General features: G+C 57.7%; 12 protein-coding genes across 12 annotated transcripts in view; 5 read left to right on the top strand and 7 right to left on the bottom strand.

Annotated features, from left to right (window-relative positions):
- The window catches only part of VDAG_09970 (L-serine dehydratase), a gene marked incomplete at both ends in the record, with an annotated part of 1,323 nt that extends 916 nt beyond the window's left edge, over window positions 1–407 (bottom strand). The window contains 2 exons of the mRNA XM_009655727.1: window positions 28–268; window positions 322–407. Coding sequence (XP_009654022.1) covers window positions 28–268; window positions 322–407 — 327 coding nt within the window. The remainder of the gene's footprint in view (window positions 1–27; window positions 269–321) is intronic.
- Window positions 408–1,411: 1,004 nt separating this feature from the next.
- Window positions 1,412–3,433, bottom strand: VDAG_09969 (retrograde regulation protein; the record flags this gene model as incomplete). Its single annotated transcript, XM_009655726.1, has 2 exons — window positions 1,412–3,162; window positions 3,259–3,433. 2 exons carry the CDS (start codon window positions 3,431–3,433, stop codon window positions 1,412–1,414), a joined length of 1,926 nt encoding a protein of 641 aa, XP_009654021.1.
- A 1,141-nt stretch (window positions 3,434–4,574) lies between these two features.
- On the bottom strand, window positions 4,575–4,999 carry VDAG_09968 (uncharacterized protein; the record flags this gene model as incomplete). The annotated part of the gene is made up of 2 exons (XM_009655725.1): window positions 4,575–4,725; window positions 4,791–4,999. The coding sequence occupies 2 exons, from the start codon at window positions 4,997–4,999 to the stop codon at window positions 4,575–4,577; spliced, it is 360 nt and encodes a 119-aa protein (XP_009654020.1).
- Window positions 5,000–5,921: 922 nt separating this feature from the next.
- On the top strand, window positions 5,922–7,604 carry VDAG_09967 (uncharacterized protein; the record flags this gene model as incomplete). The annotated part of the gene is made up of 1 exon (XM_009655724.1): window positions 5,922–7,604. The coding sequence occupies one exon, from the start codon at window positions 5,922–5,924 to the stop codon at window positions 7,602–7,604; it is 1,683 nt and encodes a 560-aa protein (XP_009654019.1).
- A 222-nt stretch (window positions 7,605–7,826) lies between these two features.
- Window positions 7,827–9,513, bottom strand: VDAG_09966 (DNA polymerase subunit delta-2; the record flags this gene model as incomplete). Its single annotated transcript, XM_009655723.1, has 4 exons — window positions 7,827–8,050; window positions 8,108–9,041; window positions 9,100–9,409; window positions 9,470–9,513. 4 exons carry the CDS (start codon window positions 9,511–9,513, stop codon window positions 7,827–7,829), a joined length of 1,512 nt encoding a protein of 503 aa, XP_009654018.1.
- A 653-nt stretch (window positions 9,514–10,166) lies between these two features.
- On the top strand, window positions 10,167–11,015 carry VDAG_09965 (CCR4-Not complex subunit Caf16; the record flags this gene model as incomplete). Its single annotated transcript, XM_009655722.1, has 1 exon — window positions 10,167–11,015. One exon carries the CDS (start codon window positions 10,167–10,169, stop codon window positions 11,013–11,015), a length of 849 nt encoding a protein of 282 aa, XP_009654017.1.
- Window positions 11,016–11,514: 499 nt separating this feature from the next.
- Window positions 11,515–14,015, bottom strand: VDAG_09964 (Mis6 domain-containing protein; the record flags this gene model as incomplete). Its single annotated transcript, XM_009655721.1, has 7 exons — window positions 11,515–12,467; window positions 12,516–12,633; window positions 12,691–12,948; window positions 12,999–13,178; window positions 13,229–13,410; window positions 13,502–13,906; window positions 13,961–14,015. The coding sequence occupies 7 exons, from the start codon at window positions 14,013–14,015 to the stop codon at window positions 11,515–11,517; spliced, it is 2,151 nt and encodes a 716-aa protein (XP_009654016.1).
- Window positions 14,016–14,350: 335 nt separating this feature from the next.
- VDAG_09963 (uncharacterized protein) lies at window positions 14,351–15,019 on the top strand. Its single transcript, XM_009655720.1, has 4 exons — window positions 14,351–14,640; window positions 14,682–14,694; window positions 14,744–14,874; window positions 14,930–15,019. Exons 1-4 carry the CDS (start codon window positions 14,595–14,597, stop codon window positions 14,977–14,979), a joined length of 240 nt encoding a protein of 79 aa, XP_009654015.1. The 5' UTR covers window positions 14,351–14,594; the 3' UTR covers window positions 14,980–15,019.
- Window positions 15,020–15,330: 311 nt separating this feature from the next.
- VDAG_09962 (CAAX prenyl protease) lies at window positions 15,331–16,752 on the bottom strand (the record flags this gene model as incomplete). The annotated part of the gene is made up of 2 exons (XM_009655719.1): window positions 15,331–15,750; window positions 15,808–16,752. The coding sequence occupies 2 exons, from the start codon at window positions 16,750–16,752 to the stop codon at window positions 15,331–15,333; spliced, it is 1,365 nt and encodes a 454-aa protein (XP_009654014.1).
- Window positions 16,753–17,139: 387 nt separating this feature from the next.
- On the top strand, window positions 17,140–17,630 carry VDAG_09961 (uncharacterized protein; the record flags this gene model as incomplete). Its single annotated transcript, XM_009655718.1, has 2 exons — window positions 17,140–17,222; window positions 17,291–17,630. The coding sequence occupies 2 exons, from the start codon at window positions 17,140–17,142 to the stop codon at window positions 17,628–17,630; spliced, it is 423 nt and encodes a 140-aa protein (XP_009654013.1).
- A 364-nt stretch (window positions 17,631–17,994) lies between these two features.
- VDAG_09960 (cytoplasm protein) lies at window positions 17,995–21,257 on the bottom strand (the record flags this gene model as incomplete). The annotated part of the gene is made up of 3 exons (XM_009655717.1): window positions 17,995–18,171; window positions 18,231–20,445; window positions 20,497–21,257. 3 exons carry the CDS (start codon window positions 21,255–21,257, stop codon window positions 17,995–17,997), a joined length of 3,153 nt encoding a protein of 1,050 aa, XP_009654012.1.
- A 1,222-nt stretch (window positions 21,258–22,479) lies between these two features.
- VDAG_09959 (uncharacterized protein) overlaps window positions 22,480–23,989 on the top strand; it is a gene marked incomplete at both ends in the record, with an annotated part of 3,164 nt that continues 1,654 nt past the window's right edge. Inside the window, 5 exons of the mRNA XM_009655716.1 lie at window positions 22,480–22,647; window positions 22,699–23,017; window positions 23,076–23,258; window positions 23,308–23,465; window positions 23,532–23,905. Of these exons, the coding sequence (XP_009654011.1) occupies window positions 22,480–22,647; window positions 22,699–23,017; window positions 23,076–23,258; window positions 23,308–23,465; window positions 23,532–23,905 (1,202 nt within the window). The remainder of the gene's footprint in view (window positions 22,648–22,698; window positions 23,018–23,075; window positions 23,259–23,307; window positions 23,466–23,531; window positions 23,906–23,989) is intronic.

Below are 23,989 nucleotides of genomic sequence, written 5' to 3'. Positions count from 1 at the left end.
CCCCCGCAATCGCCCGCCTCCCGGGACCCCCCCCCCCCCCTCCTTGCTCTGTGCTTCGGGGTTTGCGTTCCCACTGGTCGCCGCGAGGCCGAGGGCCGCGGCCGACGTCGCGCACGCGAGACCGGCGTTGCCGCCGGAGGAGCAGTAAAAGTGCACGTCGGCGGACGCCGAGGCGGCGACGGCGCGGAGCACGAGGTTGCCCACGCCGCGGGACTTGAACGAGCCCGAGGGCTGGAGGTTTTCGAGCTTGAGAAGGATGTTGCTGTTGCTGCTGTCAGATGCGCGGTTCCGGGGGATGCTGTGTTCGGGGAGGATGCTCACCAGCCGGCGGCACGGGAGAGCTCAGGAGAGGATATGAGGGGGGTTTCGATCCAAGGCAGCTTCGCCTCTGCGCTGATGGAGCCCATGGTCTGGCGGTATGGGAATGGGCTGCAGAGGTCAAGATGTGGAAGCCGAGATGCAGCAGAACAGGGACAGGATACAGCAAAGAGAGTATGTACTATCGAGTCCAAACTCAGGAGGCGTCAAAGAAGAGGGAGAAGACGGGGACACAGACACTACAGACTATATACATATACCAGTAAACCCATCCATCGACTCTTCAGTCGAAACGAAGAATACAAAACAATCCAGCCCTGCCCAGTATCATCACGTCGTAGACGCGGCTGTCAACCCCATGCCCCCCCTTCCCCCTTAAGCCCTCCCCCAAAGACCCGCATTCTATAGGGTAAACACCAGCAATCTATAGGGTAACCCGCGGAAAGTTATAGGGTAAACCAAAGAAAGTTATAGGGTAATCATAGTTTCCGCCGCGCGCCGCCCGAGATGGGAAACCCAAGATAAAAATAACCTTGGGGCTGCTCCCCACCCCCCCTCCTTGTTGAGCACGATGGCGAACACCTGCCTTCCTGGGGGACCGACGCCCAGGCCCCGTGTCTCGTGCCGACGGCGCCAGTGCGTCTCGTCAGCCGCCCGCTTTGCTTAAGGATCGGGCCAAGGGGTATGGTGATGTTGGCGTCATGTGGCAGGGTGCTGGCGTCGAGTGGGGAGCGCGGCCTGGAACATGGAACGAAGCTTTCGCTCTTCGGAGGCGGCGTGCCACACTGCTGAGATGGCCATGTCTCTTGGGAGCCTTGGGGTCTTGGTGGTGAGGGGCAACATGGAAGAGGGGTCGAGGCATCGCCAGTGTTGTTTTGGGGATTCGGGGACTGGCGCCGCCGCTTTAAGGGGTGAGCGACTGGGCTGTTCAACAGTACACGAACCGGCTCGATGTCTGAAGTTTCCAGTAATCGCATACATGTATACTTGCGTCTGCTCATGACTAGATGTAATACCACGTGGGTTTCCTCAGCTCCATTACCTCTCTTGCCAAGCATGAAGCCATTCGCGACCGGCAACACTCCGTCAGGACCTAGAGATCCTCCTCATCCTCTGACATCTCCAGAATGCCCTCTCTTACGACCCTCACCCTGACCTTCATGCCCCACACCTGCTTCTTCTTCCCCGCCCAGTTCTTCTTCTTGCCTGCCTTCTCCACGACCTTGAGGTTGTCCTTGAGCGCCTCCTTGTAATGTGCGCGGTCTTTCTTCTTCTTTTGCAGCGAGATGGTCAGTACGAGCCCGGGCTTGTCCTCCGACTTGCCCAACCGGTCTGACCACTCGGCCGAGAACAGCACCCTTGGCTTCGTGGTGTCAACCTTCCCGGCTGGGTAGAGACAAGTGATGAGGTAGCCCACGCGACCCAGATACTGCGCCCACCAGACATCTTCCGGCGTCAGCGTCGAGCGCAACGCTTCGCGAAAGGCGACTTCTCGTGGCGGCAGCTCGCCTCGGTAGCGCGCCTGGAGCATGAGCGCCAGCCGCGCCCTGTCCTGGTGCGATACGCCGTGCGTCGACGACATGATGCCCGTGCTCGTCGCGTAGAGCGCCGCTGTCGAGGCCGTCTCCTTGGACATGAACATGTGGAAATACATGACATTCGTGAACGAGTCGAGTACGTGATTCCCAAACTCTGGTGGGAAGCGCCGGCTGGCGTCCGTCTTGGACGGCTCGGGAATGGCGTGCTCGAGCATCTTTTGCAGTTGGCGCCGGGAGCCCGGGGCAAACTGCTGCGTCGCGACCTCGAGGGGCGCCTTGCGGCGCACCGAGACGGGGAGCTGCGCAAATAGATAGCCCTCGCGGACACCTCCCTGACAGAAATGAGCCTCGCGAATGCCGCCGTAAGGGATGGCCTCGGCGACGACATTGACAAGAAAGGCCACGGCGGGAACCTGCGCACGGCGGCGATCAGACACGCGAAAGACGTCTTTGGCCGCCCGCGCCACCTCCTTGAGCGTCTCCGTGTCCTGAAACTGCTCACGGCCGACGGTGTAGCCGTTGATGATAGATATGGGATAGTGGTGGCCGTGGGATTGGTTGAGGTGCAACAGCAGGTAACCCCAGCCACGGAACCCGCCGCCGGAGAGGTAGATGCGGAAGCCACCGTCGCGACGAGCGCGCTCGATGAGGTCGTCGGGCACTTCTAGGCCGGAGAAGGCCTCACGAAAGTTGGCGACCATCTCCTGGCGAAACTCCTCAACAGCGCGGCGGGCTTCGTCCTTGTCCTTGTCCTTCTGGAGGTCGTCAAGCTTCTTCGTCAGAGCGGCGGCGCCGTAGGGAAAACTGAAGCTGCCCCGGGGGCTGATTCGGACGTTTCCCTCGCGGCTGATGATCCAGGTGATCTGGGTGCTGCCGCCACCGAGGTCCATGACGAGGCCATCCATGGCGAGGAAGCCGCTGGCGACCCCGAGGGCGCCAATGTGGCCCTCGTCTTCCTTCTTGAGAAGCTCAATGTCGAGGCCGGTTTCCGACTTGACAGCGGCCAGGAGCTCGGCCGAGTTTTCGGCAGCGCGTGTGGCTTCGGTGGCGACGAGATGGATCTTGTCCTTCTTGACGCCAAAATCGTTGCACACGACAAGGAAGCGGCGCAAGAGCGAGCACACACGACGAATGGTGCGGCCCGGTATGGGGATCTTGGTGCCCGTCTCGGGATCGAACTGGGCATCGTACAGGGAGAGCCCAGACCGGTACATGAGGACGGTGGGCAGAATGCGACACATGCTGGCTGAGAGGTCCGAGATGGAGAAGCGGATGCCATTACTACGGTCGCCAGTCAGGCGGGCTCCTGTATTGTGCCAGCTTTCCGTCTGCTGTGTAACTCACCTTCCCATGTCGACGATGCCTACGAGCTTGTCTCCGTGACCTCGCCAAGGTGGGTGACCGCCACTGTAAAAGTTTGTGGACATGTCCTCCTCGAGGCGGTCAGAATCCGAGCCGTCCGAGCCGTCGTCGTCGGAAGCACAGGGCGTCAACTGGACGTCACCGCTGCTGCTGCTGGCGCTGCTGGCACCGCTGCTGCTCTCATTGTCGCTGTCGCTGCTGCTGGCCTCAGCCATCCTCAGAGGAAGAGGGATCCTCTCGTGCATTGCATTCGTCACGGGTTGAACCGAATGAATGGATGAATGAATTCCCAAGGGAGGAGAGTTCGCAGCTGATCAGAAGGAGGCAGTGTCGAGAGAATACAGTGATGTCATGGCGCTAATGACACGGTGCGGCTGAACCGCCTGACGCGGCAGGATATCCGCTTCGATGTCTGGAGCGTCTTGCGGCGTCGTGGCGTCCTGGCATGTTGTTGAGTATTGAGGTAGGGAGAGGTGTTTGTGTTTTTCGTTAGCTTCTTGGGAGCTCAACTTGGTTTGTTATGTCTATCTGTGTGTCGTGGTGGATGGCGCAAGATACGTGGAAGGATTATGGTGCACTGTGGCCTTCCATTGCACCTGCCAGGGTCCATGTAAGTGCAAGCAGTTACCACTTCCCATGCACCTGCCTTGTAGCACCCTCCTTCCTCGCGGTGCCCGCCGTACCTACCTCAGGTTACCTCGAGAGACATGTGCAGTGACCTCGGAAACTTTGTGTAACTGCCTGTGTAATTTGTCACGTGGGTAGAGACTGTGACTGCCTGATTGATGTGAGATGCAACTCGCCCTACCCCGCAAAGTCGACGATTCTCGCCACCCAGATATCAGCTGGCATCAGCATCAGTAATCTTGCCATCTTTGGAATGAGACACCTACGATTTGGCCATCTCTCAAGTCCGAAAGCCTTCACTCGTATCATTTTCACCGCAACTGAAATTGTCCGGTTGTCGAGTCACTGCATGTTGTGTCCTGGCATGCCTGGCTTTGTACTTCACTCGACGGCCACCTACGGAACAGCCCACGATGACTTCTCAACCCCCTGCGACAGAGCCTGAGACCAAGTCTCTCGAAACTCAGGAACTGTCCTTGGAGAATCCAACCCTAACATTGCCACACGAGTCCCCTAAAAAACACACGCAAGAGTCAACGGACCGGCGGATAATCCTGAAGCACATCCCAAAGCTGTCCATCTCAAGTCCGACGGGCACTGTGTGGCATTGTCCTATTTCACGCGTCTCGGAGCACCCTGATGGCCGCTGACAGAAGAGTCTGGCTGGATGCCGTGAGAGGGGCTCTGCGGCTGTACAAAGATAGAACTACCATGTGCATAAACACCCATCTACGCAAAAGCGGCGAGAGATCCTAGCCAATTTGGTCCACCAGTCTTCCCAATCTGGAGAACATTTCGGACCAGGCGCGGGGCGAAATCAAGCAATGGCTTGGGCGTCGATCCGACAGTAGCCGCAAAAGCCACCCAGGGTCGGCGGTTCCTGTTAGGTAACTTCAGGGAGCCCCCTCCCCATGATGTTCCTCGCTCCAGAGCCTCTTGACGTACCACGGGGTGTCAATTAGCGGCCGTCGCTGAGTCGACGGCCGTTGGCGTCCGAATCTCGTGCCAAGCTTCCATCGTGACCACCCCTTGACCGCTGCGGGAAGGTCATGTTGGGGGTGTCTGGGGCCTGGAACATGCCTTTCGTGTTTGGACGCAAAGGCCCCCTCACACCCTCTCCGTCGAAACACCACGCATGACATGTCACGATCCATTGTCGGTGAGGTCGTCCGGGATTCCTCGGTGCCGAGTCTTGTTGGGAAAGCATTTGAAGCCACGATCCTAGAGAAGCCGTAACGCCACCTTCCTCGGATGGCCACAGGCATATGGATCTTGCAGCAAAGTGCTCTTATAATGGGCTGCATACTGAGGGCGGGCAAGGTTCGAGAAAGGTCAAAGGACATACCCGGAGAAATGTCCCCTTTGCTGGACCGCCAGGACGTGACAGCCGATCTGGTGAAGCCGAGTGATTCCTGGGTCCAATCTCCAGCCTAAATGGTTCAATATATTCCCATGTACGCTGATTCGTTTTCTTTCGCGGCTCCCTACGTTTGTAACGGCTGTGACGGACGTTTTGGATCATGACCTTGACAATGATACGATCAATCTATTCTTTCGACTTGCCATCATTGTCAGACTCCAAGCACCACATTGCTGGGTTAGCATTGATTGTGATCACACAAGTACGTGATGGGCTGGTACGCATTTAATGGCATTGTATTCGAGGATATATAAAATCGAGGCCATTGAGCAAAGGACAATCATTAACTTCTAAGAACTGTAAAACGAGGAGACCCAAATACTCCGATTTCACAAGACACCTCCAGACTCGAGATTCCTACGATAGCACATTCTGAATCATATCGTCGTCTTCGTTTGATAACTGCTGCCTGTATCTAATCATACCACAGCAGCCTCAACCAAAAGGGGTGACTTCCTTCCAGCAAATCGCACTTCCTGCCTTTGTTACCTATCAACTGGCCATTGCGAATCTTCTCCTTCCTGGGCAACCACACAAACCAGTATCCTTTCCTCTCGAAGGCATAAAATTCAGCAACTGAACTTCATCCATCTACAACATCTGGCCTGCCAGGCAGAACCGCCCAACAGTACATTCGAGCTTCAGACCTCTTCACCATGCCGGCCGAAAGTCCGCCCAGAGCGCCCGAGAGCGCGACTCCCGCAGCCGCCTCGCCCGAGCCAGACGACGCCTCCGCCGCCCAGCCCGCGGCGCCGGCCCCGAAACACGCCAACAAGCTCGAGATGCCGCCGCGCAACAAGCGCAACCTCGCCCTCCGCGGCAGCACCTCGGCGGCGCCCAACATGTGGCGCGCCTACCAGCGCGACCTGAAAAAATACAAGAAGCTCATGCGCAAGGCCGAGGGGAAGAAGGCGCGCAAGAAGCAGCGGCTCGCCGACGCCATGGCCGCGGCCAAGCGGCAGGGCAGGGCGGCCAAAGAGCGTCTGCGGGAGGCGAAGAAGGCGGAGAAGGAGGCCGAGACGAGGGAGAAGAGGGCCGTCAGGGAGGCGCTGAGGGAGGCGCTGCGCGCTGCGAAGGAGGTCGAGCGGGCTGTGCGCGAGAAGCAGAAGGCTGAGCGGCGACTTGAGAGGCTGGAACGCCGGCGCGCGGGCGCTGCTGGCGTCGGGGGTTCGCGGATTGGTGCGAGAGTGGCTTTGCAAGAAAGAGGTGCCGCGGAGCCGGTTGACGAGACTATGGACGAGGAGGAGGGGGAGGTGGACGAGGAGCTGCTCGAGACAAACCGAAAGTCTGGGCTCCTTGCCCTGCCGATGGAGGTCCGAGAGATGATCTTGGAGCATCTGCTTACCACGGACACGCCGATCCGGCTGATCGAGGGTTGGGCCAAGCTTTGGAAGGGACGCGGCCCGCAGCTCGACACGGCCGTGATGCGTACATGCAAGCTGCTGTTCAGCGAGAGCATCATCATCCTATATGGTCGCAACATGTTCGAGTACGTCCTGCGGGAGGTCGCCAATGCCCCGTTCCCTGCAGACGCGGGAAACAACGAAGGAAAGAACGATGTGGCCAGCCCCAACAACAACGGCAGCGGTGACAGCGAGGTCGCACACGAACTTCCAGACGATAACTACACTGAAGCCGGCTCGGTTTTTGCCGTCGACGAAGACGAGATGGATGACGATGATGATAACCCAGCTCCGTCGCAGACAACCCCCAGCATGGCACCCCCCACCGCCGGCGCCGTCGATATTGAGATACGGAAGTTCGGCTCTCTCTTCCGCCATCTGACCATTGTCGCGGAAAGAAACCGCACAGAGCTTGGGTATCTTCACAGCATGGCCGACGCCATTGACGTCTTCCGTCACCTGCCCCCTAAACCCGGCGCCCATATTAACACCCTGTCTATTGTCATCACGCCTGGCTTCGAAGACGGCGTGGTGACTTTCCTCGACTTCTTCGAGCCAGACGGACGCGTCGTCAGGTCGCTGCGCGGGCTACCATGCCAGTTTGTCCGGATCGTCGTCCATACCGACTACAGCGTCCGTGGCGGGCGGCCGCATACAATTGCGATTGATATGCGGCCACTGGAGGCCGAAAAAGACGAGGGAGAGGTTGCGCGAAGACGGCGCGAGGAAAAGCTTGGTAATCGACGAACAATGCTGCAGACGTTGCCCAAGCTGATCCGGGCTGGCTGGGAGGCTGGTGCTGATCCTGACTACGGCATGTGCTCTGAGGAGGAAATGGACGATTGGGAATACTTCTGGTTTGGAGGGGTCAATCCCGATGCGGTGGGCGACGGGGACGAGGAGGATGTTGAAGAAGAAGAAATGGAGCTGGACTAGGCTATGCGTTATGATCAAGGTGCCGTGGGGACATGGTTTGCTACGCGATTTGAGGAAGCCGTCCCAGGGAGACAAGGGTGGTTGCATTGGAAGCTTTGCTAGACACGCATGACCACTACCGTTCCAAAGATCGCAGAAGATGGCTCAGTAGCTCGAACTAGGACAAATAGGAGAAAGCTCAGGGGTATCATTTTTCTTCATTCACGTCAAGCATCAGGGTCTTCAAGTAGCTGTAGAGATGCGAACCTTGGACACCTCGAGCGTCTCCGTGTCCACCAGCACAACCTCCTTCGTTTCCGAGAAAGAAGGCACCGTGATGAGGCGGATCTGCTGGCCTTCGGGCCCCTGAACGACCTTGGTCGAGAACTCGGGCTGGCACCCGACAAAGTAGAGGTGAGGTGCCGACTTGATGACAAAAGGGTCGTCATCTTGAAAAGGGTAACTCCCTGCGGCGGCGTCAGTCATGGTGTCACGGCATGCCACGGCTGGGACAGGGAACGTACAAAGAGTGTCAGGAGCAGTAGGTGCACTACACCTCCACCTGCACATGGCCTCCATCATGCCCAAACGATCTTCACTATCGATGTACTTGAACACGTCGTCGACGTTCTGACCGCCCGTGCCGAGGACTCTCCATCCGTCGATTTCACCCTCCCACGGGTTGGTCGTGTTGTCGAACCACCCGGCCTCGTTCGCGTCAGGATGGACGGACCAGGGTCTCGCTTTGGGGAACATGGCGGTGTGGATCGGCTGCTGAGGATAGCTTGCGTTGGCGGGATCCTGGGCGCCCGGCAGCAGAGTGATGGGCATGGAAGGGAGAAGCTCCGCGAGAAAGTCGTCGAGCAGCTGGCTGGGGACCGGGTTGTAGGTAGACGAGTCGTAGCCATATTTCTTGGTGACGGGCTTCTTGTCTGTCGCACTGGGGTCCAGCTTCGGCGCCTCGGTCAGTGATATGGAGTTTCCGGCAATAATGAGGCGGCTGATGTTTGAGGCCTCTTTTTGGGCAGATGGATCGAGTGACTCGCCGAGGAGGTATTCCAGGAGCAGGTCGAGCTCGACAGCGTACGAAGCATCATGGCCGGAGAAGGAGAGACCGGAGACGATGGCAATCTTGCTGCCGCCCGACTCGGCAGTTGGGGCATCCTTCATTTCTTCATCCTCGTCCTTGACCTGTTGCTTGCCATTGGAGGGGGGCTTGGTAAGATCCCAGCGCTCTGGTTGGGGGGCGATGTCGGCAAACTTGATATCAATGACTTCGAGTTCGCCGTTGGCGTTTTCAGATCCCATGACAGCGATGACGCAGCCCGTGACGAGGTTGACCGTCTTGAGGACATCGCCTACGAGCCTGATGCGACCCGAGTCGTCCTCAATCATGACCTGGTCCTGGTCGTCGTCGGAGTAGTATTTCTCAGTCGAGATGGGGGCCGAGATCCAGCGCTACGACGGGGGCAGGTCAGTGACAGCAGCCACCAGCTCTGCAGAAGAAACGACCTACGTCTTTGGACACATCCTCGAGAATATTGGGCTTCAATCGCATCTCCATGTAGATGGTACCAGCCACCCAGCACAGCTCACCCTGTCGGACGTCGAGGACTCGATTGACCTGCTTCGCCGGCTCCCCGCCAATGACGGTGCCATCCCAGGCTTCGGCTGCGATCTTTTCTACAGCAGGTTTGATACGCGTGAGGCGGAGGAAGTAAACGTCGGCAAATTGTTGCTGGTAGGACCTGTCTTTTTTCAAGAGAAACGTGGCTAGGGGCTTGTAGGTTGAAGGTGCTCTTGCGAGCTGCGTTGTCTCTGAATCCCTTGTTGCGGTCAGTACTGGCCTGCACGGGGGGGGGGCATTGGCGACGCAATGCACTCACGACTTTTTCTGGAGAAGGCCAGTGACCTCATCGAGGGTGACCATTGCGTGAGGCGGCTTCTGCAAGGTGTTTTGGCAAATAGTGAGGTGTCGATGCAGCTGTCCCGCCAGAAATTGAGGTCAGTCTGGAGATGGGAGCCAAAGGAAGCTAGTAGCTCCAAGCTGGACAATGAGTGGGGGATGGGATTTGTGAGAGCCAACGCGTCGAGGAGGACCAGCGCGACCCCGGGCCCAAGGTGAGTCGCGACTTTTGGCGTAAAGCACTGTGGCTTGACTCAAAGGCAAAGCCACGGCGGGGTTCCTAGGGTCCTAGCATCCAGACTCAGACTGCCAGGCAGGTCAGGGTTCCAGGATTACAGGGATTGACTCACTGAGAGGACTCGCTGAGAGGACTCGCTGAGAGGACTCGCTGATTCATCACTACGGGGAATGCCGAAGGAACACCGCCGGTAGCTGCCGCGGGGTATCGAAGCCAGCGACCCATCGAGCCATCGAGCCGTCGGAGCATGCGACACTGGATCGACCTTTCCTAAAAGTCCTATCAGCTTAGTACACGAAAATTCTACATCTTCCAACCTCTCCCCCTCTTTGCCTATATATCCGAACCTCCCGTCGTCCTCTCATTGACTAATCTCTCTTTGTCTTTCTGTTCCTTCTTCTTTTCTGCCCCTCCATTCGACCTCTCCATAACCGCAATCATGGCGCCCGCTCGCTCTCCCACTCTCGCGACGAATAACCTGACCTACACCTTTCCCGACTACTCCACGGGCATCCGCGACATCACGCTCGACCTGCCGGCCCAGTCTCGCACTCTGATCATTGGAGCCAACGGCGCTGGCAAGACGACACTGCTGCGCCTCCTCGCCGGCAAGCGTCTGGCCCCCTCAGGCACCATCTCGGTCGGCGGCGTCGACCCCTTCAAGGAGGGCCTTGAAGGCGTCACCTACCTGGGCCTCGAGTGGGTCCTCAACCCCATCGTCCGCACCGACATTGGCGTCAACGAGCTCCTGCGCTCCGTCGGCGGCGACGCCTACCCCGAGCGCCGCGACGAGCTCATCGGCGTCCTCGACATCGACACGACCTGGCGCATGCACGCCGTCAGCGATGGCGAGCGCCGCCGCGTCCAGCTCGCCATGGGCCTCATCCGGCCCTGGACCGTCCTGCTCCTCGACGAGATCACCGTCGACCTCGACGTCCTGAGCCGCGCCAACTTCCTCGGCTGGCTGCGCGCCGAGACCGAGACCCGCGTCTGCACCGTCGTCTACGCCACCCACATTCTCGACAACCTCGCCGGCTGGCCCACCCACCTCGTCCACATGCACCTCGGCCGCGTCAAGGAGTGGGACCGCGCCGAAAAGTTCCTCGAGGGCGTCGACGAGAAGAGCGGCAACAGCACCCTCGGCCAGCTCGTCCTGCGCTGGCTGCAGCAGGATCTCGACGACCGCGGCCCTCGCTCGCAGGCCGGCATTGGGCCCGAGGGCAAGACCTACTCGGCTGGCGGCTATGGTGGTTACGGCGACGAATCGACCAAGATTGCGAAGAAGTAGGCACGTGATGGCCATCGACTCGCCATGTGTGGCAGTTGGCCCCCCTTTCAACGTGTGTCGAGCACGATTTTCGTCATAAAAATGTAATGACGAGGAAGGGCCGGGCGGCAGGTAGGCTATTTGCATCGGTTCTTGCATGACGGGGAAAAAAGGCCAAGGGTTTAGGTCCAGGACGGAAACAGCATCATCAGAGGGGCGTAGGGGGCATTCTCAACTTTGCTCTGCGCGGCGTTACGGTTGCTTCAACATTACAGCATACCCATTTGCTTTCAGGCGGGCGGCGGTTTTTTCTCTAGTTGGAAAGGAGAGCCGCGTCTTTGGATAGATACCCTGACTTTCAACGAACAGGTCTCTTTCAGGTCAGGAGCTAGATATCGCGTCAACTTCAACTAGACAAGATCTCTTGCTTCTTTTCTGCAACTAGAAAATCTCAAGCATCATGATTTCCCTTCTCGGGGGCCAGCTATGCTTCCCAACACGGCCCCCCCCCCTGGTGCGTCTACCCTAGCGACGCGCGCGAGCCCTGACTCCCCTGGCTCGCGGCGTTCCCCGTGCCCTGCAAGACCTTGAGGATATTCTTCATAAAGTCCATGACGCCCACGAACCCCTCCCTCTCGAGATGTCGGAGCACCTGCAGCCGGTACTCGGCCCACTTGAGCGGCAGGCCGCGCGCGGCCGCGAGCCGCTGCAGACTGGCCTGCGTCACGGGCCCGGCGTGGCGCGTGGCGATCATGACGCCGCCGTCGCCGCGGAACGCCTCGTCCTCGAGCGCGCGCACGCAAGAGATGGACTGCAGGCTCAGCAGCGGCGAGTGCGACAGGCCGAAGAGCAGCGGCAGCGCGAGATCGGAGCCGACGTCCTCGGCGTACCGCTGGAAGCGGCTCGTGGCGGCGCGGGGCGCGAGGCAGCCGAGGGCGTTCGTGTCGGTGGCGTTAAAGGCGCGGCCGCGCCAGAGGCAGTTGCAGAGGTCCATGAGGAAGCTGTTGAAGGTGCGGAGGTCGGCCGACGTGTAGGCCGTCTTGGACCGCGCCATGGCGGCGTCAAAGGCCGTCTTGTAGCGGGCGAGGACGCCGGTGAGGCGGGACACGTTGCCGAGCGAGGGCGAGAAGAAGACGAGGTAGACGAGCGCCGGCGACGGGATGGCGATGCGGACGTGTGGTTGCAGGGTGGGGTGCGAGGTCGTCGCGGCGACTTGTTCGTAAAAGTCGAGGACGGCGCCGTTGGTTGCTGTTGAGGGGCATGCTTGTATGAGCGAGAGCGTGAGAGCGTTGGCGTGAATCTGAAGTTGCCTGACGGCGTCAAAAGGTGTGTCGGACGGTATGCTGCCCAGGGCGAGAAGGACCGAGGTCCAGTTGTGTAACAGGCCTCTGTAGGTATCGAGCAGGAGGATCTGATTTGAAGGCGTTCGGGGAAGGCACTTCTCGAGGGGTTGGAAGAGGAGGCGCTCAAGTTCTACGGTTGTTAGTGGACATGAAATTCTGTGCATAACCAGATACCTACCATCAAATCTGGACAATGTTGTGTACTGAAGTATGCCGAGGATATGACCTTGTGCTTCGACGCCGTCCCACCTCTCGAATAGTTTGGCCAGGAAGTTTAAGACGACCGGGGGTGTTTCCTAACCATGTTAGTCACAGAGTTTTGGAACCAACTAGTCGGTAACTCTACCTTTGACGCGCGAGACATAGTCTTGGAGAACCTCCATGGTGTCCTCGAAGGTCTTGGCGTCTGCGTTTCCCGAGACGACATCGTCGAGGAGCGCGTCCAACCAATGCACGATGCGGCGCGACATGACATCGTCCTTCCTCAAAGCAACGAGTTTCTGAAGCAGCGGGTCGGCAAGGACAGCAGCTAACTGATTCGGCACCTCAATCTTTTCCAGCGTTTGGGCCAGTCGATCAGCGCTGTCGATTTCCTCTAAAGTCACAGACGTCTGCACGTGTCAGCACCAGATGGAGACAGGGAGGGGCATCGCATTCGTACCTCGTCGGCATACGAAGTGTGAACAGCAGGAATACCAGACGGACGCGGTCCTCGTCCGCCGCCCGCAGCGTGTCTGCTCACCGTGAAGCCGCTCTGAGGTTGTGAGTTGGCGGCCGTGGAGCGTTGGGCATAGTCGCGTTGAATTTCGCCCAGCCGGTCGCGCCATTGGGTGTCGGGGTGCTGATGTTGTTAGTTCAGTATCTCTCCGGTTGCAGGCTAGAGAAGCGCACCTTGAAAGCAGATGCCTTGCCCTTGATGGCGTCGCCAACGATGATTTCGGGGTAGTAGTCTTTGAATATTCGCAGGAGGCCTGTCAACGCTGGATCATGGCCCGTCCGTCGAGATAGGCCTAGGCTATTCGGGATCAGCACGATGGAAGAATTTCTCTTTTGCTCCAGAATGTTTACATTGCCTGTATTCTGAAAGGGCGCACATGTTTGCGTCGCGTTATTACGGCAAGAAGATGGCAGAGGTGTGGCCTGTCGCTGGTCAGCGCATCTCACCCATCTCATTTCCCAAATGAAGGGCGAACCTGATGGCTGCTGTATCTAGCAGGTTGAACAGGATAGCATATGACTGTGAGAGGATAGCTGGAGTCTCAATGGTTTGATACACCATGACGAGCCACCTTAACAAGCCAGCCTGGATGGGCAAGGAAGGCTTGAGCTCCCCGCGTCCAAGACAGCCAATGACTCTGAGGATGACATCGGAGGAAACACGACTAGACGGGTACAAGTTGTTGATGAGCGAGTTGAGGCTGGCTTGATCAAGGTGGCTGGGTTTTGTGATGAGTGAAATGAGCTCGCTCAGCGCGTCTGGTAAGAGGCCTTGGTCGTATGCGCGTGAGGTGAGGTTCTCGATGGTGGGCTTGATCGAGACAAATCGCTTTTTGGCGGGAATCTTTGCAGCTACTCCATGATTAGCATTGTTTCAAAAGTGAAGTGTATGAAGTAAGCACAAACCTTGAACAACATCGTTGATCAGGTCCCGCAGCTCAGCTTCATCACCAGAGGCCATGTTGACATGACAGGGGCAGGCTTTCACGGCTGCCGAGTTGGGTTTCCCGACACCATACCCTGTGCCTGTGATATTGATCTGCTTCTACTTCCAGGATCGCGAGAAGCAGTAGGAATAAAAGCTTCGTGAGAGGCGATTGAGTTCACCATCTGAAGCCGTGAGACGATACACCTTTGGTGTTGATAGCTGTGAACGCGGCGCGTTCCTGGCAGTTGTCGTCGGCTGACAGACTTCGGGACGCGCGAGTGTGCCGCACGGACCATCCACCCTCCCTCATTGTGGCGGAATCCAGGCAGACGTGGCGGAAACATCCCTTTAAGACCGAATTTAGTCTCAGTACAAAAAGCCGACCATGAGCCGGGCCACCGCCTTCATAATAGGTTTTTCTTGGTCGGGACACTTTACATTGACACTTGATCCGTTCGATTTTCACTTTTTCCACGTTGTGCTCGAGATCCGAGACGAACCTACGTCTGTGCGCATCCGAGTTGTGACGCATTCTTGACATCTTTCTCTCTCATATTCACGATCCGTCTAACCCCTGATCCGCCCTCGTCACCGACGTCATCACCAGCCACAATGCCGACTCCCCTCGACAACGCCATGAAATCCAAGGTGAGGAACCGTATGCTCGCGACAAGTATTTGGCTAACAATTACTGCATAGAATGCGCTTCTAGGTATGTAAACAGGCCTTAAGGATGGAACTCCAACCCACCTGTCACGCAGCGTTCGGCGGCCTCGTCACAGCAGTGGCCGTCTGGAGCATCTACGGCGGCGACATGTTCCCCGCGGCCGCCGACCCGACGGGCAACCCCGAGGAGTGGACGCGGGAGGAGATGCGCCGGTGGCTCGCAGCGGTAGGCCTCTCCGCCGCCGTCCTTGTGTGGGGTTCGTTCGCTCACAGACGGGCAGCGCAACCTGTTCCCCGGAGACGCGGCGACGCGCGAGGAGCTCCTCGCTAGGGTACTGGCCAACATGCGGATTCCGAGGGCGTCGGCGTGATTGGCGTGGTGTTTCTTGCTTACCTGGGTGTTGGTGGACCGACAGTGGTATCTTATAGGTAGTTCCGTAGCTTGACGCGTTGCAGCATGTCATGATTACACAGGTTAACTTGGTGCAGCAAGTACATGCAGCGATGTTGCCAAAAGATCAAAAAAAAAATGAGCATTTTCCACCAGGATATGGAGCGGAATCAGCCTCCGCTGATCTCTACCATGACAACAAAAACCACAGACTACTCGACTCCTCCAGCACGAGCCCGAGTGCCTGTTTCAGCCCTCCGTACCCAATCTCCTAACTTCGACCTCTCACTCCTACAGCTCGTCGCGGCCGGTGGCCTTGGCGACCTCGGGCTCATCGGCGCCCACCTTCTCGGACGAGGTCCAGTTGAGGGCCTTGAGGCGCTCCGAGAGATGAGGGTGCGAGAAGTGGTACGTCGCGTACATCCAGTCGGCGTCCATGGTGCTGAGGTTCTGGACCTGGAGCTTGATGAGCGACTTGGCGAGCTCGGCGTTGTAGCCGAGCTTGTTGGCAAAGGCGTCGGCCTCGAACTCGTACTTGCGGCTCAGGATGTTCATGAGCAGCTTGACCACCGTGTCCATGGGCGACAGGGCGTCGGAGAAGAGGATGAAGCCGATGATGATGGGGTGCTCGAGGAGGAAGCCAAAGTCGGCGTAGAGGGAGTGGTTGTTGATGAAGACGGAGAAGAGGGTGAAGATGTAGAGGAAGTGCGCCTGGGGATGGTCAGTCATGGGCTGTCGGGGGGAGAGAAAGAGAGGGAGGGAGCATACCTGGGAGATGCCGAACAGGCGAGTGGTGTGGCCGAGGCTCCAGTGGCCGAGCTCGTGCGCCAGGACGGCGACAACCTCCTGGGTCTCGCTCTTCTCGATGAGGGTGTCGTAGATGACAATGTGCTTCTTCCAGGGCAGTCCGAAGAAGTAGGCGTTGCTGTGGGCGCTGCGCTTGCTGCCGTCAATGACGTACAGCTCGTGGAGGGGGAAGTTCAGCTTCTTGGCGAGGGCCTCGACGTTGGTCTTGAGCTCGCCCTCGTCGAGAGGGGACAGCTTGTTGAACAGGGGCAGGATGGCGATGGGGTAGATGGTGATCATGAAGACCTGGAGACCGGCAGCGAAAGCCCAGAGGTAGAAGAAGAACTGGTTGCCCGTCTTCTTGATGATGGCGAGGAAACCGGCGAGGATGGGCGGGGCGAGAATAAAGGTGAGCATGTTCGACTTGAGCATATCCGTGACGAAGAGCTTGGGCGTCTGCTTGTTGAAACCAAACTTCTCCTCGAGGACAAAGTTGTAGTAGATCGAGCTGGGCAGAGACAGGGCTTGTTGAACGAGGACAAAGGTCAGGACGAAGACGATCGAGTGCGATATTTCACCGGTGAAGCGGGCAGGCGCAAACTTGAGGAGCAGGTCGCCGGTCCAGGACCAGAGTTTCGGGAGGATGTCGAGTTGGATAAAGGCAATGTTCTGAATCTGGCCCCAGAGGCCGTTGATGAGCTCGTACTTCTGCTTGGCGCGGCCATACGCCTGGCTCTTGTCAAAGGTCTCTTGAGAGATCTCATTCTCGAGCACCTTGGGGGCCTTGGTCTTGCGGAGGACCTGGTACTGGCGCAGCGACAGGAGAGACTCGAAGACGAACTGGCCAACAGAGAAGCCGAGGATGAGCTTCTTCCACGGGAAGAGCGGACGGTCCAGGAGCCGCGCGAGGCGGTTGAGGTAGTCCATCGTTGCAAGAAAAGAGTGCAAGTGTTGATACAATGGCACTGGCAAACGAAGGAAAGGTGAAGGAGCGGAAGAAAAGGACAGACGCGAGCTGCGATGTGGGAGCTTCAACCTGGCGCAAACTGTCCAGAAGCCCACGTACGACAGCACTGTCAGCTCGTACCTCAGTCTAAGCGTGTTCATTGGCGCACCACGAGCATCCGTTGCGTCACATTGGTCCACAGCCCGCCTTCGCTTGTGGGACATTTTCTTTTTAGATGCATATATGCATCAGACCCCTGAAGTGCACTAATCCGATTTCCATCTCAAAATCTGGGACCGCGACATTCGTTTCTCAACACCAAAGCCAACGTCGCCTGCACATCACCGGCATTCGCGACCACAGCCACCATGATCCGCCAATCCATAGCCTGCGTCACCAGACGCCTGTTAACTGCGCCTGCAGTCCCGGCCTCGAGCTCCATCTCGACAAGGTGCGTCGTCGTGGCTCCAAGCTCACCGCATCCCGGCTTGGAGGGACCAAACTGACATCCACGCCCAGGGCCTTCTCCTCCTTCACACCCATCCGACCGACCCTTGCCGCCCGCCCGACCGTCTTCACTCGCCCCAGCACACTCCCGTTCGCGCCCTCCGCGTCACCAGCGACCGCAGCCCAAACCGTCGACGGCGTGGCTGCCGACCTCGTGCCCCGGAGCTCCATCACCGCCCACCCAGCGCTGTCTCAGATTCGCTGCGGCCCTCGCAACACGATGAACGGCAACAGCCGCCTCATACAGAAGCGCAGACACGGATACGTCAGCCGCATGAAGACCAAGGATGGTCGCAAGATTGTCAGGAGGAGGAGGATCAAGGGCAGGCTCCGACTGGGTTGCTCCAACTAGGGCACCAGCGTGCGCGAGATGCCGCGTGCGTGCGGTTGGCGATGGAAGATGAAGACGGCCGACTCACAAGGGTGCGGCGTCTGGTCGATGGGCTTGTACAATATGAGAGGTCGGCGAGGCCTGGGGAGAAGAGCTCCGGAGGGGGGGGGCTTGTAACCATATGTGCAGATAGAGCAATGCTGTTCAACGATCCTCTTAGCGTAAAAACCACGGCTCTGGAGATGGAGGTCATTTGTCTCGTCGTATTTCTCACAACGCATCCCAGGTCGAAGCTTACGAGGCTCACAGGCAGAGGTGATTTGTATGATTACGAGGCAAGCTTAGCATGTTGCCTGTGTCTTTTCCTTTATCGCCACACAAATCATCAGTCCGACTCATCATCACTATCATCCGTGTAGTCGCCCTCCTCCCCATCCTCCTCTTCCGATTCTTCCTCTTCCTCTTCGCCATCCTGAGGCTTCAGACCATAGTCGTCGTGGAAGTACGCCAGCTGCTGCACCTGTGTCTTGTAGCCCGTCTCCTTGAGAGCCTTCTCGATATTCTGTCACAAGTCAGGTTAGTATTTCAGTTCTCATTCACTCATCGGAGGAATGAACGTACCTCTTCCAGAATCGGTGCGCATGTGACAATGACGTTGCTCTTCCCCGGCGCAAACACGGGCATGATGAGGTCGTTCAAGACATCCTTGATCTGCTCATCAGTGACATCCCGCACGCTCTTCATGATCTTCTTGTGCCAGTCCAGAGGCACGCCGCGCACGACGCCGAGCACAAAGTTCTGGCTCGCGGCAGAGGCCATGGTCGACTGCTCGTCGGCAAAGTGCACGACAATCTGGCTGATGGCGCCCTCCTTGAGGTGGCGATCAATGGGCTCCTCGCCCTCGGCGATCTTGCGGACCGTCTCACGGGCGGCGGCGATGGCCTTGGAGACGTCGGGCGAGCGGTAGACGCGGAACTGGATCATGCCGCTGTCGACGTCGCGGTTGAAGAAGACGCCGTAGGCCATGCCCTGGCCGCGGACTGCGCACCAGAGCGGGCCCTCGACCGCCTCGAGATAGCCGATGGCGACGAGAATGGCGGGGAGGCGCGGGTCTTCAAAGGAGATGATGCCCTTGGAGGTGCTCACGCTGTACGAACCATCAACTGTCGTCATGGGGACGATGACGGCGCCGACGGAGCCCGGGTTCTCTCCCTCTTCGGTGAGATGGCTGTGCGCCTTGAGAACCGGAAGAAGCTCGCCTGCGGGTTGCAGAGCGCTGCTCAGGACGTCCCACGCAGCGACCGGGTTCTCGAGCTTATTCACATCTGCGGTGACGAGGATGCGCGTGTTGTTAAATTGGAAGAGAGACTTGCGGATCTTCTCGAACCAGGAAACAACCAATTCGGGATCGCTCTCGAGGAGCTTCTTGACTCGGCGCAAGTAGACGGCGCGGACCAAGGCTCGCTTCGAGACGGCATAGGACTCCTTCTTCAGATGGTAGGCCATGTTGATCTCAGTGGACATGGAGCGGCCGTCACGCTTGAGCTCGGGGATGTCAGCCAGCTGCTTCTGCACGCCAGCCTTGAGCCTCTGCACGTCAAAGACGCTGTCGAACATCATAGTGCGGATCCAGCTGATGATGCTGGCGTATTTTTCGGGCTCAATCTGGAACTGAATGGTGATGCTGTCCGGGTCACCCATGTCCTTCGCAGACCGAATGCCGTAGCTGATGGTTTCCTCCTCGAGTTCCATGACGATCTGCTCAAAGTCAACCTGCTTGCCGTCGCGCTCAATGGGCGTGTTGAAGAAGTTGTCGGCAAAGATGGGCAACAGAGGCTTCACTTCGGTGGGAACCTGGGCGGTGCCCAAGTAGAGACTGATGTGCACAAAGTTGGAGGGCACGCTTTCAAACTGGATGAAGAGAGGGTCCTTGCCGTCGGTCGCGGCATCGATGACCTTCTGCGCCTTATTCTCAAAGACTCCCAGGCTTCGGGCCTTTCCAGACTTGGCCGTTTCGGATTCGATGAAGTGGATAGAATCGGTGCTGGGTACGGACCAACGGTCGACGACCTCGGGCGGGATGGGCATGTCGTTCTTCTTCTTTGCCGCCTCCAGCTTTTCGGCGAGCTTGGCCAGTCCCTCAGGACCAAGCTCCGCCTTTCTCTTCGCGAGTCTTTCCTCCTCCTCCGTCTTGTACTTCTCAGCCAGAGCCATGGACGGTTTTGCGAGGATAGCAATGTGGTGAGCATCCGAGATCCACTTCCTCAGGAAATCCCTCCACTGCTCGTCGGTCCACTTCTCGAGGTTGTCGTACTCGTCTAGGCTCTTCATGTCAAGAAGTGTCGAGCCATCACGCTTGCCGAAGAGATAGTCGGTGATGATGTTGCTCGAGAAGAAGCTCTCGGAGGACTCGGCCTGGAACTTGACCTGTCGGCGCTCGCGCTGGACACACGACTTCATGTACTCCATGTCGAGGGGCTTGGAGGCCACCTCCTTGAAGAGCTCAATCAGCCTCTTGTAGACGAATTCGAGCTTCTCCGTGGCGACACTCGTAGGCTGGAACCAAATGACGGACTTGGGTCTGGACTCCCAGTAGCAAGCCACAGAGCTGGCGAGTTCTTCCTTCTCGACCAAGACGTTCTCGAGAATGGAGACCGACGAGCCACACAGGTAGGTTTGCAGAACGTTGAGCGCAGAAGTGGCCAAAGGGTCAGTGCAGTTAGGCCCGAACCAGCCAACCACCACCTCGCCAACCGACTCGTCGGCCTCGGGGAACTCGGCAGTGGACACCTTGGTCTCGGTGAGCGCAGGAGGCTGCTCAGAGTCGATCCAGGGCCTGTCGATGGTCAGAACATGTCGGCAGCAGAATGGTGGATAGGTGTCCTACCTCTTGAAAGGAGCATCGAGGGGGGGAAGGTCATCCTTGATACTTTCTTCAAAGTCATCGAGAATCTGGAGAAGGTTGTCGTGATCGGTCTCGCCCACAATGACAACAGCCAGATTGCGGGGCTGGTACATCTCCCGATGAAATTCCCTGATCCGGTCGGTGGTCAAGTTGCGTAGAGCGTCCGTCATACCGCCGGTCTCGTATCGGAAACCGACATTCTCGGGGTACAGCTGACGCTTGGCGGCGAGGTCGACAATCTCTGCGCTCTTGTACTGAATCGCCTGCATCTCAGAGTAGACGACACCCGCATCATTGCCCTCGCCGTCAATGTGGTGAACCTCGGTGGTGCAGGCCTCATCGGTGATGACGGGCACAATGACGTGCTCGAGGTACACGGGCAGGATCTGCGCAAAGCCCTCCCATCCGGCACTCTCGAGCGTGTAGGCCGTGTGGTCAGTGGCAGTCCAGGCGTTGGTGCCAGAGTAGGCCCTCGAGGAAATCTTGTCGAGGAGGCCCTTGTAGCGGTAATTCTTGGAGCCCATGAAGACGAGGTGCTCCAGCGTGTGAGGGGCGCCCGAGTCATCGAGAATCTCGGTCGCGAGTGTGAAGTAGCCGTTGACCTTGGGACCCTGGCGATCGGCCACGATGACCTGCATGCCGCTGCGCTCCGAGACATACTGGCTGATGGTGCAGGGCGCGTACTCGGTTTCGAAGCTCTGGATCTTGCGGAACCTCGGCTTTGGGCGTTCCTCTGGTGCCATTTTGTCTGGGCGGGAGATGGTGCTGTTTGAAAACGAGAAACTGTCGTCTTGGTCAGTCAACCCCGACACTGAAGCGGTTTCTCCTCTCGCGCTGTTCTCGACATGCCATGTGTGACAAGGCCAGAGGAAACAGAGTCCTACTACAAAAGAGCTATATGAATGAAGCAACATGATTACTCTTCTGTTTTCGGTTTGACGTGGTACAGGATGATGCCCAACAGAGCAAACAGCACCGTTGGCAAGATCGGGACAGTCCTAACTCTAGCCATCATGGTGTTGCGCAGTGCATGGAAAAGAGTTCGTCATGTGGCCTTTGATCGACCTTGACAGGAAAGTAAACGAGCCTCGGGGAGGTAGGTATGCAGGAGGACCACATGGAGTAACAAAGTATGTTCCAAGTGAATTGAACGAGCAATCAGAGATGAACAGGTAGTGGTGTGTGAAATAGAGGTGAGAATGAGGAAGAGAAGGCATGCAGCTCTGCTTACCGTTTACGCAAAGAGTGAAGCCAATGGAACTGTTGCCTGGAGCTCACAGACCAACGATGCCCACCACTCAGTGGCAGCCTTGAAATCGTCTGGAGCGTTGTGACTCGTGGGGGGGAAGGAGGGGTAACGGCGGTGGCAGCAGGCAGAAGGACTCGCAGCCTGCCCGCTTCTTATAAGGGCCGACGAGGGAGGCAGAGGAAAGGAGGGAAAGGAAACGACGCAAACGTTCTATTCGTGAGCTGGTATGAAGCAACAAGCGGTTTGAACAATAGAGAAGAACAATGTGTGTATGAAGCCAAGCGTCTTCTGGTATACATTTTGGCGGGGTGCAAGAGCAGCTTCTCGACGAGGGGCAACGCGTACGCACGTGTGATTGGCCAATGAGCCGCGCACATGAGAGAAAGGCGGTGGATTGCTCGATGCGACAAGCGCTGCCGCCCGCTATTGAGGTACAGGGGTACATGACAGCTTGTCCCGGCTTCCTGGACAGCTTCCCTGTCCTGTGTCCTGCGACGAATGACGACGTGGTTTGTCTGCTTGAGTACTGCCTTTTCTTCCAACATATTTGAAGCCACTGGTGGTTTGCGAGACCGCATATCGTCGTCCTTTATTCTTTACCACGTCCACCCGAGCTCGCGCCCCAGCAAACGCCATACAATTCGGTGACGTCGTGGTATTTCCCATGCCTGGCGAAGCTATCTGCCAGCAACCACGCACCTACACGATCCACGAACATGGCCGTCGGTACCGACACCAAAACAGCGACGCAGCTTGGTGATGCCATTGTGGCATTTGCGCTGCAGGGCGAATTTCCCGACGAGGGCGTGTCGTCCCTCTCGCTTGCCGAAGGCGACCTCTCCCCAGCCATCGAGGCTCTGGCGAGGGCCAAGGGCCAGCTCGAGGTACGGTCTACGGTTAGTGAGAGATAGAACACGAGCTCTAACTCTGAGCAGTCTGAGATACACATCATCAACGAGGAAACGAAGGGCGACGTGAGCTCGTGGGTCCGAAACGCGAAGACGCTGCAGGAAGACATTCTCCGATCCAAACGACTAGCAGACGACATTGTCCGACAATCAGAGGCTCCCGATGTTTCCGGCAAGACGATACAAGACGCGGTAGACCATGTGGAATTCTTGCGGAGGGAGGTGCTATACAGCCAGCAGCTGCACGAGGCGTTGACGGGCATTCGATACGTCAACGACCTGCTGGCCGAAGTGGAACAAGCAATGAACGAGCGCCGCATCCTGGACGCTCTGAGGTTACTTGAAAGTACGAACCTTGTTTTCGGAAGATGAAGAGGGCGTAGAGAAGAGCTGACCGGTGGCAGAGTCCTGGACCGAGCTTGATAATGTGCCTGTCAACAAGAAGAGCTGCAGAGTGATGCGCCTTCTCGATGTGCGCGCATTCGAGCTCAAGTCTGCTGTACACAAAGTGTTCGACCATGTCTGGAACACGTTGGTCCATGTCGACAGCGAGACCAAGCGATTGTCCATTTACAGCCAACGAGAGAGTATGCAGCTGATTCACCCGCCTGACTGCAGACTGCTGACTAGGACTAGCTGAGCAGATGACGCTGAGTGAGGCCGTCATTGGTTTGGAAGCCTACAAGGAGGTTGATGACCGAATGTCCCAGCTTTGGCAGGACATTGACCGGGCTATCGTCTCGCCTCGAATGGATGTGAGGGCACCGCAGCTGTTGGCGATTCAGGCAAGCGAGGTATGTTCTCTACTCCTGGAACCTTTCTTCATTTGGCATTGTGGTTGCAAGACTGACTGTATGCAGAACGTCCTCGAGGCGCAAGGCGAGGCTGGACGAACGATTGATGATCTTTTTGCCGATCTTCAAAAAGTCGTCGAATTCCTAGCCAAACGATTGCCACCAGACCTGTTGATTTATCTAAGCCCTATCATGATGAGCGATGTCGTCCCACGGCTGGTCAGCACGTGGCTGGACGCGGCGGTGCCCTCTTCACTGCGGGATATTGGACAATTCCAGGCCGTCATCAAATCCGCGAGCGCGTTCTGCGCCGCGCTGGAGCAGAACGGCTTTTCAGGCTTTACAGAACTCAAGGAATGGGTCGGCAATGCTCCATCAATCTGGCTTGCTAAGTGCAGGGAAACGGCTCTGGATGCAGTACGCAACAGGATATCAAGAGGGTAACGTGGGTTCAATCTCGTCCTGTGGTCTCTTACTAACACATGCCAGGCTTGGCGAGACGCGACAAGTTGAAAAGGTGGAGA

The sequence above is a fragment of the Verticillium dahliae genome, genomic scaffold (assembly GCF_000150675.1).
Source record: "Verticillium dahliae VdLs.17 supercont1.30 genomic scaffold, whole genome shotgun sequence".
Taxonomy (NCBI): Eukaryota; Fungi; Ascomycota; class Sordariomycetes; order Glomerellales; family Plectosphaerellaceae; genus Verticillium; species Verticillium dahliae.
The sequence above is the reverse complement of the archived record's forward strand: the minus strand, read 5'-3'. Positions and strand labels throughout refer to the sequence as shown.

Coding starts and splice junctions, on each gene's coding strand:
- VDAG_09963 (XM_009655720.1), top strand. CDS start 14,595: ATGCCGACTCCCCTCGACAACGCCATGAAATCCAAGGTGAGGAACC. Junction 14,875..14,929: donor TGCGCCGGTGGCTCGCAGCG/GTAGGCCTCTCC, acceptor ACAGACGGGCAG/CGCAACCTGTTCCCCGGAGA.